The sequence below is a fragment of the Vespula vulgaris genome, chromosome 20, assembly GCF_905475345.1.
Source record: "Vespula vulgaris chromosome 20, iyVesVulg1.1, whole genome shotgun sequence".
Lineage (NCBI taxonomy): Eukaryota > Metazoa > Arthropoda > Insecta > Hymenoptera > Vespidae > Vespula > Vespula vulgaris.
The window spans coordinates 1,402,501-1,415,676 of NC_066605.1; the positions used below are offsets into that span (position 1 = coordinate 1,402,501).

Below are 13,176 nucleotides of genomic sequence, written 5' to 3' on the forward strand. Positions count from 1 at the left end.
TGTATTATGTGTTGAATGCGAAGAGAAGAGAAAAGGAAAGAAAAGAAAGAAAAGAGAATTGTAACGATTTCTTGAAAGAAAAAAAAAAAGAAATTTACCACTGAATCTAATATAAAATGATACGAATCGATTGATCGATTAAATCATTTGAAATATAAATCATTGTATACATACCGTAACCGTCCTCGCGCGTTAGATCGTCACTTCGAATCGATCGTTGTCTCTCCGGGGACGGTATTGTCCTAATTGCGTGAATTAGAAATAACAAAAGTAATAATAATTAAAAGGAAAAGAGAGGAAAAGATAAAATTAGAAAACGAGATAGGGAGAGGAAAGAAAAGGTGGAATCATCAGGATCCTTTAATGATTCCGAATTAAAAAGACACGACACGCACGCGGACACTCGAACGTCCTCGGTGAATCTTCTTGTGTGGCTGGTTCGTTGGATCAAAGGTTTCCCTTAATATATATTATATCTTCTATATATGTTTCCCACGTTCGAGATCGATCGATCGATCGAATCTATATCATCATTTGAAACGACGATCGAACGACGAGCGATCCATTCGTTTTCCACGAAAGAAATTTATTTCATTGTTGTTGCACACCGAGATCGAAGAGATTAAATAAAGTGAGAATGAAAATGTATGCGTGAATGAGAAAGAGGGAGAGAGAGAGAGGGAAAGAAAGAGAAAGAGAGGGAGAAAGAGAGAGAGAGAGAGAGAGAAGGATTTATGAACGAATTATAAATTACGATTAATTCTGATCGTGAAAATAAACAAGAGGAGAATGAACGCGAATGAAAGTAAGAGAGAAAGAGAGAGAGAGAGAAAGAGGGAGAGGGAGAGAATATGTATGTGTGTGAGTGAGTGAGAGAGAATACACATGTATGTATAATATGTGCGAGAGCTATGGTTTATTCGGAAATGGAATTGAGGTGACTAATTAACGAGATGTTGTAAATTGTTCTATAGCAAAATGAAAAGTGGTACGATCGTTGCAACGCACAGATCGCGGAATCTCTCCTTCGTAAGGATCGAAATAGATCGAATATATTGAATCTTTATGATATGAGCGAGAGAAAGAGAGAGAGAGAGAGAGCGTTGCCTCGATTGTTTCAATGTTGATATGTCAATGCTGTGATGTTATCCTTTGAAACTAAAAACCGAACGAAAAAAAAAAGGTATATCCCTTTTCGAACACGTTCCCTTCGAATGGAAAAAAAGAAAAGAAAAAAAAAAGACACAAATCATCTAGTCCACAAATGATTCCACAGGAGAAAAAAGGAAAAAGGGGTGAAAGAACACAAGAGAAATCCCTTTTACTTTGAGAAATAAATATTTCTATTTACTGTAATTCCGCATAGCCCTTTGAGAGCAAAAAAAATATATGAAGGAAAAAAACATGCAAAAAAAAAGAGAGTAACAAAAAGAAAAAAAAAGAACAAAAAGATACCAAACTAGCTAGAATTTAATCGTATTTAATGTAAAGATTATTATTATTGTTACACATCTCAGTGATTCTCTCCTATGGTCGGTGATATCTCGGAGAGAGATGAGCGGTGAGATGATTATGACGACGACGACGATTGTATTATTATCGATTAATGATTGAGAGATCATCGATACATAACAATTTTGGTCTACTTTCGTGTAGATTCAGTTGCATCGACAAGGAACTATTTCTCTGGTAGGAAGGGGATGTTTTTCTTATTATAGAAAATTCGTATGTATATGTATGTATATATATATAATATATTTATATGTGTGTATATATATATATATACATATAAAGAAAAACGTCGGAACCTTTTTCTTTCTCTCTCTCTCTCTCCCTCTCTCTGATATTTTACCGATAACCAAATTCCTACATTTGTCGCATTTGTAAATAAAATTTTTATCATCACACGGAGATATTAGAGTATAATTTATTTATTTACTTTTTCTCTTTTTCTTTTCTTTTTCTTCTTTCTTTCCTTTTCCTTTTGAGCACACTTTGAAATACCAACACGGTCAATCCGAAAGGTAAGAATAAAATAGATCATATATATATGTATTTACGGGAGACAAAATTATTAATCTTATATTCTCTCGTGTAAAATATAATAAACGACGACGTCATTACAAAAATTTATTTACAATATCTAGGTACTTACAACATGTGAATACGATTAGGTGCAATCACGTTTTTTTTCTCGTACATCCTTGCACATTACATAACTCGGCTGCCAGTTCCTTTATCGTATTTATTGATTTTTTAAATTATTTTTTTCTTTTTTTTTTTTTTTATTTTCTTTTTTTTCTATTTAATTCCATTCATACGTATCGTACCGATTCTTTGGTAATAAGATGCGCCAGCACCGAGTCTCTCGATAAAACGAAAACGCGATAATTAAAAACTTACTAAAGAAATGTTAGATACGATTTTTTGTTTTTTATTTATTTCTTTTCTCGAAATTCTATCAGGGAAATTATTTGTTTGATTATTATTTACATAACAAGTACGGAATACCCTTATTAGATACTGTCCAATCGGATTGCACGACGAGATTTTTTACAGAGACACAGTCGAGGACAGTATATGTATGTATACATATATATATATATATATATAAGAATAATTTAAATTTTTAAGCGAACTTAACTACAAAAAAAAATATTAAAAAAAATGTTTTACGGGGTAACATAAATAAATAGGCGATCATCTCGCGGGGTATACAAATGACGTCATCCTTGCACTAATTGTTTACCACTCGACGGAAAATTAATCTTCCCAAGAAGATTACATATTACTAATAATAATAGTATTTAATAATAATAATAATAATAATAATAATAGTAGTAATAGTAATAATACATAATGCATAATCGCGATCAAAAAAATTCATACGTGATCTTGCTCTAAAAGCAAAATATTTAATAGTACATTTAATATGCATCTATATATTCGTATATATATATTTTTTCTTTTTTTTTTTCTTTTTATTAATCATTTCGTAGATCTACCTTTGGTACAATTTTTCTCTTCTACTGACTACAATCGTGATTCTCTTTGTTTCGTAGCATAATGAATGTCGACCATGTTCTTTGATAATTATCGATTATTCTTTTTTTTTCTTTTTTTTTTTCTTGTTCTTTTCTTTTTTGGTAGAAACAGAAAAGATCGACAGATCTTTTCTTAGATCGCTTTGAAAAGGAACAACGACGAATGCGTTACGTGTAACGTCTAACGTAAATAAAGAATGCAATTTTAAGTATAAATCAGGTAATAACGTTAACTTCTTAACATTAAAGAATTCTTGTACTACATCGTAATCTCTCATGAATATTATATCTCTCTCATTACATACGAAATGAGAGTATATTTTAGTAAAAACGAACGAGTATGATCGTTCGTTAATAATCACTCATATGAAGAGATAATTTTCATAATCATTATAAGCAGCTGTTGAAACGTGTTTCGAGGAGATCGGCGTTGAAGGGACACTCAGAGGCAATTGTTGTTGTTGTTGTTGTTGTTGTTGCTGTTGTTGTTGCACACGCGACAATTGCAATGGTGGCAATTGCGTTGTATGCGGCACAACTATTCTGGATTGTTGATTGATCGAACCTAATGATAGATGATGATGATGATGATGATGCTGATCGAGCTTGTGAACATTGTTGTTCGTAGTACTCGTATTGTTATTATTATTATTATTGTTGTTGTTGTTGTTGTGATTGTGATGATTGTTGTTGTTATTGTGATTATTGTTATTGTTATTGGTATGCTGATGAAGAAGAAGATGATTATTGTTTTCGCTCTGTGAATAATGACGATGATCACCATGAAGATTTAGCCGCGACATCGCCATACTGATACTCGAGTCCGACGCCCACATACTCTGAAAATGACGAGGACCTTTGTATTACTCCAAGCGAATTTGACTTTCTATTGAAAGTACTTATGAATAATTCTTATAATATTTTAGAGGTGAATGGTAGACGATTGTCTGGCGGAGAATAAATTCTGCCGAAATCATATACAATTTCTGCTCTTTGTTGGAAGAGAAATCGTATGATTCATCGTGCAAATTCATTCTACTTTAATTCAACTTCTAATGATATAACACGTGTCATTTAATTATAACTTAATTGTACCTGTAATTGATTCGTCTAATTTCTAATTAAAACACTCCTTCACTTCATTCTCGTTTCTCACAAAATTTCTAATGATATTGTGAATTCCTTCTGATATCTAACCCGTGTCATTTACGTCGAATTACTTTTTTTTCTTTTTTTTTTTTTTTAATTGAACGTTTAATTATTTTTTTTCCAATATATAATCAAAACACTTGTTCGTTTTATTCTTCTCTTTTTGATATTTTCCGAATAATTTTGCAATTTATTTTCTAATGAAATCTAACTCGTGTCATTTATACACGTTGAATCATTATTTAATTGTACTTTAATTTTGTTTAATTCGTGATAAAATTTTTTCTTTTTTGTGAAGAAATATCTAACGACTCTCCAGATAAAATTTGATAATCTATTAGATGTTTCACCTTTCTCCTGTGTGGATTATAATCGGGATTACGTCGTATACGTAAGTGTCTATCCGCGCTCGTCCATCGTTGCGTAACTTTAAGAGGTGAATCATCTGGATGAAGTTTCCTCTGGTATTCCTCCCCTTCACAGACTTCGTATAAAGAAAATTGTTCGACCCGTTCTTTCGAACTATAGCAACTCAATAACATCTGGATCAGTTCGTCCACGGTGGTCTGTTCGGAAACGAGCAGACTCTTGTACTTTGACTGTAAGAGAAAAAGAGAGAAAAAAATAAAAAAACATATATCCCTTCGTGTGTTATCTCACGCAATTACGTACATGCATGTACTTTTTATATGTGTTATTACGAACACATCGAACGAATTTTATAATACTTACGCCAGACATGAGAGCACTATCGTATATTTTCACAAGCCCACCACGACGTGTCTGTAAAGAAAATCTGCAAAGAAAAAGAAGAAAAAGAATTTTCTTGAGATTATATTTACGAGAGAAGAAAAAAAAGAGAAAGAAAAAAGGAAAAAGAAACGAGATCGGTAAAGTCGGTAAGTTCAAAAGGATATTCGTTAGAAGATATTCCTCATCCCTCTCCGTCCCCGCTTCTTCACCCCCTTCCCCTATTTTACTTCGATTTCACCGGAAGTTTCGAACTACGACGAAAATAACCAAATGAAATGAAACATACGATGGCGAAGCTGAATTTTTGTTAAAATCGTAAGGAAAAGAAAAAAGAAAAAAAGGAAAAACTCGGATTGTTTTCAAATATTTATAGATAGATATATCTATTACCTAGAATATATATATTTTTATCAAACGTATAGTAAGTCTTTTTTTAAGACAGTTTATAGGCGTGAAAAGAAGAAAAATAAATGGACGTCTAGAAGAGTTAAAGGGAAACAAACTCGAAAGTTCGGGGTGGTCTTTCTGAAGAAAGAAGAAAAAACAAGAAACTTAGTGTTGGCGTATATATACTGTACTATGAAAGATGAAGAGATAAAAACTCGTATTTCGCTACGTATTCTATTTTCAATGAAATAAAATTCATTCCCAAAAAAATAATAATATAAAAAAAAACCAAAAAAAAAGAAAGAAAAAAGTACCTGGAATCGCCTCGTGGATGACAAGATTGAAGTACAGCAGGTCTGGCATCCTCGTCGAGTGGCAAAATCGTACGTACATTGGCCCTTCTTACTGTAACTTCCATGGTCATGTAAAAAAGTCTTGGGTCACGGTGCCTCATACGGTATTTGTTTAACAAATTTTGAACAACCTCGCGACACGTTGTCTCATAAGTAATGCTCAGGGTTTTGTACTCGATATCTGGTCGTAGACAATTTGCATACACCTTTATGGTCGTCTGTAAATTCATATACACAAAAAAAAAAGAATAAATAAAGAAAATATTAAATTAATATCCTCTTATTTATTTAAAAAAGAAATTAAGAAGTGCAGAAATTTTTTTTCTATGGTAATCTCATCATTCATGTTATTTATACGTATACGATATTCATATAATTCATTACTATTATCTACATGTTGAAATTATATCGTATTTCATTTTAGATACGAAAAAAAATAATTTTATTTTTTATTAATAATAATCTCATATTATTGAATTTATCGAATGTAAATATACGTATTTGAATAAATTTCTTAAAAAATATGATAAAACTAATTTTATAAAAGCTATGCATCGTAAGTACTTGAATCGATTTATTTCTATTATAATATTAATTGTTTAAAATTATATTTTTTTATACCAAAAAAATTATTGTCCATTTTCAACGTCTCGATACATTTGTTTCATTCACTGAAAAAGACAATACTTTCTCTACGAATCTCTATTGTAATGAGAATGAATGTTTGCAGATATGGTACATACATATACATATATAAGTCACGTGATGAGACAAAGAATATGTATATATATACAAATGCCATGCATTTACATGAAGTTCTATAAAAGGTTAAACGAGTGTTTTATCGTCTCTGTGTTGATAAAAAAAAAAAAAATAAACATATTTTTCTTAAGAAATTAAATATTGTTATATATATATATATTTCTTGTTTCGTCGACGATAGTTCGAAAAAATTATTTGAATATTTTGGTAAAGGATGGGAAGATAATTTGCCTAATGTCGTCATTGCTTTCAACAACAGCCATTTTGAATATGCTCGTGCCGACAGATTGCAACACGTTCGTCGCACTCCTGTAATTAAAGGTAATTAGCTAATTACTTTCTAACGTACACCCACGTCTAATATATCAATCGATAGCTAAACACGCGATTTTTTAGAGGCCGCGATGACAGATCGTGATGTCATCGCGTTTAAACAATATTCGCGAAAATATATTTCGACATATCGGCGTCTTTCGATTTGGTTATTACGAACAATTCTTTTCTAATTTTCTAGATTTATTTTCGAGATACTGAAACGTTCAAGGATCTTTTAATCTTTTGTTTTGCGTTGAACTAATTGTTATTGATTGCTTTTTGTATCATATTCGATTGTTAGACACATATATGCATACACACATGCACACGCTATGTAACGTACACGACACATGTATATATATATATATACACGTACAAATATATTTTTACTAAAGTTTCTTACTTTTTCCAGATCTTCGTGAATTCTACGAATTGGAGAGCACAGAGAGAAGAAAATAGAAGTAATTTCTCGCGGCTGTCCTTCTTTATCCAAGTAAATCTGTCTCCTTTGAAATACACGTGCGAAATGAGACGTAAGAGAAATGGAACGAGAGTGGGAAAGAGAGGGGGAATATGCCTCAATAGAGTGAAATAACATTCGACACGTAAACAACATTAGGTTATAAATTCCCAAGAAATATTAGGCAGAGAGTGAAACAAAGTAAACAGGATCGAACGTGTTTTGGCCTTGAATGAAACTACAAACTTTTCAGTCTTAAGAGATACATCAGAAGAATAACATCTCTCCAGAAGTGTACGAGCATATTCTTTCAAAGTTTCTACGATAATCGTCTACGTTTAATTTCTCGTTTAATATCGTATATTTTATTTGTTACATTTGGATTAATAATATATATCCTTTATGTGAATTTATACGTATACATTTATTATTTATACGTATACATTTATATGTAACATACGTGTACATATGTATACACCTATTTATTTATATGTATATATATACAGACTTTTGATATTAATCCGTATTAATAATTTTCTTGAATATTTTAAATTATATATTATAATCAACGAGCTTATACATCTTTCTATGCATTATCGACCCAGATTTAGGATAATATAAATGCTTTTGAATTTTTCAGGTTATAGTCAACGAGCTTATAGAACTCGACGTATTATCGACCGAGATTTAGGATAATATTAATTATGTTCTATTTGAATCCTTTAGGTAACGCATCAAATAATTAAGGCATCATGTATTATCGATAGAGGTTAGAAGAAACATTTGTCTCTTTGCGATCTTTATCTTTGCAGATAATCAATTATAATGATTAATTTTCATAGTTTAAGGTAAGGTAGTATCTGTTTCAACAATTTTTAAGTCCATATATAATATTTTTATTGTTTCGATATTTTCGTATAATAGATCGAAAAATTTTACAAGCGATGTTGCAAATGACGTTCTGCGCATGCGCGGGAGGACCTATGTAGTTTCGTAATATCGGCGTCATTTTGGATTCGCGAGTGCTACGAGTTTGACGAAATTGTGTCGCTCCGTTAATTACAGATAATTAGTATATTTTTTCTAAAGTGTTACCTTTGTTTTATATATCAATCGATTGCTAAGAAAGTGATTTCCATGTGTGAATGTTCGCAGGTCGTGATTAGATCGCGTTTAAGAGATATTCGCGAAAATAAAGTCGTCGTGTCGGGTCTTTTTTTGGTGTTAAGGCGTCATACTTATTTTTCGATTTTTCCAGCTTTATTCTCAAGACATTGATACTCCGATTAATAATCCTTCATTAATTAGAGACGTCCGATTGTATTTCGTCTTGTATTCATCTATATATATATATACATATATACAAGTAAGTACACACATATATATATACACGCATTATACACACATATACACATATACACGTATACACCGTACACACATACACGTACATACACACATAAAAATCTCTTTTACGATACATATACATCGATATCTCCTGTACATACATATACATAATCACATAATTAACTTTGATAATATAATATAAATTTATTAATAATATAAATTTAATACGTAATAATAGAATATGAATAATTTTTCAGCTTTCTATACATATGTATATGTGTATATCGTATTACTCGAAGAATATAGAAGGTACAGGCAAAAGTAAACAATCAATACATGTAAACAATCAAAGAACGATCGAGAGCTAGACCTTGGCACGACTTCCCGTTTTTCCCTGTTAACAAATGACTCATTCTCGTTCCTGTAAGCAACTTGTTCAGACCTGTTCGTACACCTTATACAGTAATTATTGGTAAGTTTAATTTCTCATTTCATTACATGTATGTATATATAATATTTTATTAGCTTGATTTAACAATTTATAATTTATTAATCGTATTTATATATTCTACTAATTTTCAACATATATATATATAACATTTCTATATTGAATACGTATATATTTATACATATACTCATCATATATACATACATTTTTTACTCTTTAACATTTTCTATGTTTCTTGATTAATTTTGATATGGATCTCCATACGCAGCAACCTCCTTGTGGTGAGATCCGGTAATCGGTATTGCGTACGTTTATTATGTATTTTACATAATTTTACGTACGCACTGCCGAGCGAATGGCTGACGTTTGATGTATTAAGAAATTTAAAAAAAAATGTTTTATATTGTAGTTTTATATTGATATGTTTTATATTGAAATTTTTTATATTGAAATTTTTTATATTGAATTTAAGGAATATTAAGAAACATAGAATAATAAAAAATGCTTTAAGAGCATAAGATAAAGTAGTTAACTTAAAGTAGAATATAATTTCAAGATACGTTTAATCGTTCAATTAATATTATAAGTATTATAATTTCAATGTTACTGCTCCTTGTCCAGTTTTACTTTAATGCTATATTTATTTCGATTTATAAATATTCATCTAATTAATTTATATGAACATATCCTTATTGCGATTGTATCTATTTTTAAGCAATAGATACAACGCGATTTTGATCGTTTGCTTTTATTCATTTATTTTAATATAGCTTACACAAGTTTTACAGTTACATCTATTAAATATTTTATTCAAAATTTTATTATTAAAGCATACAAAAAAAATATATGGTACAAATTTCTAATTTGAGATCACGTAATTTGAATAATATTTTTTCATAATAATAATTTTTAATAACACATTATTTTTAATAATACATAATTTTAATAATACTGTACATATGTTAATAATATCATATAAAATTAATAATAATATATAAAGGTTTTTTAAATAATACATGAATGAGAAAGTTCAATAATATATAAATAAAAAATAGAAGTAAACGCCACTGCTTGCTTTAATAATTTTTACTCAACAGGTCTTCAGTTGTAGATCGCGCGCAATGCGATCTTAGAGTCAGTGCTTGTGCGAAACAGTTTGATTATTTTGCAACCGAGTAGGTTGCTTTAAAAATAACATAAAATAAAATCGCGAATTAGAGTCAGTGTTGTTCGCCGAATAAAATGTCTCGGTCGCGTTAATAAATCAAAAGACAAGAATTTATGTCATGTTCTTGTTAAAACTATTTGTTCGCCGCGTTGTTAGAATCATTAACACACTTTTGGCCAATTCGGGAGAAGAGGATTGCGTTGCGATAAATATTGTTATGGTCGAAAGTGTGAATTTAAAAATTCATCCTCTTCATCTTTACCGACGATTGTAAAGCTTCGTCTGAATACAATTACATGTAAGTATATTTCTTTCTTTTAATCGTCACTTCTCTCATTCGTCGTTTAAATCATATATATATATTTTTTTAATCATTTTCATTTATTCACAAATATATTGGTTCTATATGGAACATATAATTAATCTTTTTTCGTACTTTTTTGTATTACAGATTCATCGATTCATCGATTCAACGATTCATCTATTCAATAATAATTTCAACCAACTTCACGACATCATTCGACCTCCTACGAGGGGGACGAGTGTTTTGGAGCCATCGCAGAACTTCTTAAGTAGTAAGTGAAAAATTTAAAGTTCCTCCGGTGCCCATCATGCCGAGGATGAAAGGTCCTTATCGGCACGGGTTACTGGTTGTATTCGTAGACGTCCCATGTCCGAAACGAGCAAAAGTGTCCGTGATTAAAATCTTTGATTTTATTCACGAGTGGTCCCTATGTTTAGTTAGATATTTTCTTGTGAATATTTTATTATTATTATTATGTGCATATATATAGCTCAGGCCAGGGTCTTCTTGTTTCAAAGTCGTTTAATCTACAGTGCTGTTTATTAGCACTTTTTTCTCTTTTCGTTTTTGCTCGCGATATTAGTAATGAAATCGGGCATTAATTTACCCGATTTCGTATAGAGCATATAACGTGGTTTACGTTACATGCATTGCTTCGTACTTAGTCCATTTAATCGCGTTTTACTTCGATATTTCAAAATATCGATTTACCAAAAAATGAGCAAGAAGACAAACCCCTTCCGCGACGGATAGATTCTGGCAGTTAAGTGGTGGATTATAATCCCGTTCTTTCATTAGAACAGCCATTTGATGAAAGGAGTCGTCCGAGGTTTTTTATTAGAATTATATATTTTTTAATAATGAATTTTCATAACTGCATAATGCGTATGCATATATATTAGCTATGTGCATATTTCATCCCTCCATGTCAACGACTGCCTACCGCGGGTCGCTCAAAGGCCCTTAAGCGGTGCATACAGGTGGGGTTGCAAAACTATTTTTGCCACTTATTATTTTTTTACCACTTTTAGTGGTAAAACCCATATGTGGTGGTCACACTCATATGTGGTGACCGCCTACCATCATCCATCCTTGCTTGAGCTCTTGCTAATAAGACGTGCAAAGAGACTCTAGAGTCACAGTCCGCTTAGATTTTTTTGATATATATTTTTTTATATATTTTTATATACATATATATTATAAATTAATCATTTTTTAGCTCAGGATTTTCAGCACTAATATACTAATACCCCTTTCTCCCCCCATGCTTTCTACGTTCTCATCTATGCGTTTAACCCAGGTGTCACTCGTATAGGTGAGAAACAGTCAGTGTGGATTTAGTTTTAAGTTTCCTTTTCAGCGGCTGTCATTGTGCTGGTGATTGCACGGTGTACCTTGCACTTGTATGTGCGTTTTAGGAAGTGCATTGTACATCGTTTCGCGATAACTTTTAAATAAATATATTATATATCTAATATATAATTATAGTAATATCGGTTTGCATAATAGTTACCACATTTTTGTGGAAGATTCTAAATACTCGTATATATTACTAGTATTTATATATATATACTAGTATGTACTAGTATTTTTGCTTTAGTCATATATGCAATAATCATTAGCCTTGGCAGTCGATTTCAGCAACTGGTACGTACTCCCAATATATTAGAAAAAATACGTGGTTGAACTAGGGTGTCGGAGGTGCCCCGGGGCATGCTCTCTAGTGTAGGCTTTTGCACCCTGGTGGAATGTGAGAGAACCGTGGAGTGTATGTGTTGGTGTGAATGTTTGCACTTTTTAAATATAGGTCATAGGCAGGCAGGTAGCATACTTTTCTGAGTGAATGTTTCAATTAATTTTAAGTAGGTAGGGACCGGGTAAGGATGCGATTCCCACTCAGAAGTGGGAAGTCCTTTCACCGGGGATTTGTGAAGTTTCAGCAAATTTTACAATCTTTCAGCATAGCTGAACCTTATCTTTCTCTCTTTTTTTTTTTTTAATTTTTTTTCTAACATTTTTTGCTGACACTTTGCATGGCGCGATATATCAGTATCAAACAGTTCGAAAAACTTTGCACCCAATGAGAACATCAGATACATCCCATATCTTTTGAACTTAGCAAAGGATTTTGAATTAGTTCGATACTTAGTTTTAAATTAATTCTTGCACTTCGCGATTCTGAAAATATTTACCATCTATATATTTCTTATTTAGAAGTAGAATATACCTGCATAAGTAAAATGAAAGTATTACAATTCTTGTGATCTTGACATTTTACCGAAACTATATCCATCTTCTAAGTGCAACGAGTTAATGTTAGTATGTAATAGGTTCATCGAATAGAATGAATATTATATCTGCTGGAGCATTCGATTAAATGTGCCTGTGTTATTGTGTACGGTTGGTGGATTCTTTGAGTCCATTAATCGTCCACAGGCTAGGATAACTTTACGGTTTAGTTCGAATATTTATATACGAATATTTTACTTTTTTTTTTATTTTTATTTTTTTAATCGGATAAATAAATACATAAATAAAAATCGTTAGAAAATCGAGACGCACCTAGGCAGAGTAGAAAACGCAGTTGAGAATACGTGTTGGGACTCGTCAGTGCCGTTTGGGGTGATTCATTCGCGAATTTTGCCATACTACAGTGGTTATACTATTTAGAAGAGATCGATACTTTACG

The 13,176-nt window shown here is 31.3% G+C and overlaps 2 protein-coding genes across 17 annotated transcripts in view; one reads left to right on the forward strand and one right to left on the reverse strand.

The window, feature by feature from the left end:
- The window catches only part of LOC127071098 (voltage-dependent L-type calcium channel subunit beta-2), a 79,111-nt gene extending 77,200 nt beyond the window's left edge, over positions 1 to 1,911 (forward strand). For all 14 annotated transcript variants that reach the window (XM_051009985.1, XM_051009983.1, XM_051009984.1 and 11 more), the window contains one exon: positions 1 to 1,911. This exon is cut by the window's left edge and continues 7,039 nt beyond it. The gene's annotated coding sequence lies outside the window, so the exon portion shown is untranslated.
- Positions 1,912 to 2,959: 1,048 nt separating this feature from the next.
- The window catches only part of LOC127071105 (putative uncharacterized protein DDB_G0277255), a 39,928-nt gene continuing 29,711 nt past the window's right edge, over positions 2,960 to 13,176 (reverse strand). For all 3 annotated transcript variants that reach the window (XM_051010022.1, XM_051010023.1, XM_051010024.1), the window contains 4 exons: positions 5,648 to 5,904; positions 4,926 to 4,989; positions 4,544 to 4,792; positions 2,960 to 3,883 (listed from right to left, as the gene is read on the reverse strand). In XM_051010022.1, coding sequence (XP_050865979.1) covers positions 3,407 to 3,883; positions 4,544 to 4,792; positions 4,926 to 4,989; positions 5,648 to 5,904 — 1,047 coding nt within the window. In that variant the 3' untranslated portion in view covers positions 2,960 to 3,406. The remainder of the gene's footprint in view (positions 3,884 to 4,543; positions 4,793 to 4,925; positions 4,990 to 5,647; positions 5,905 to 13,176) is intronic.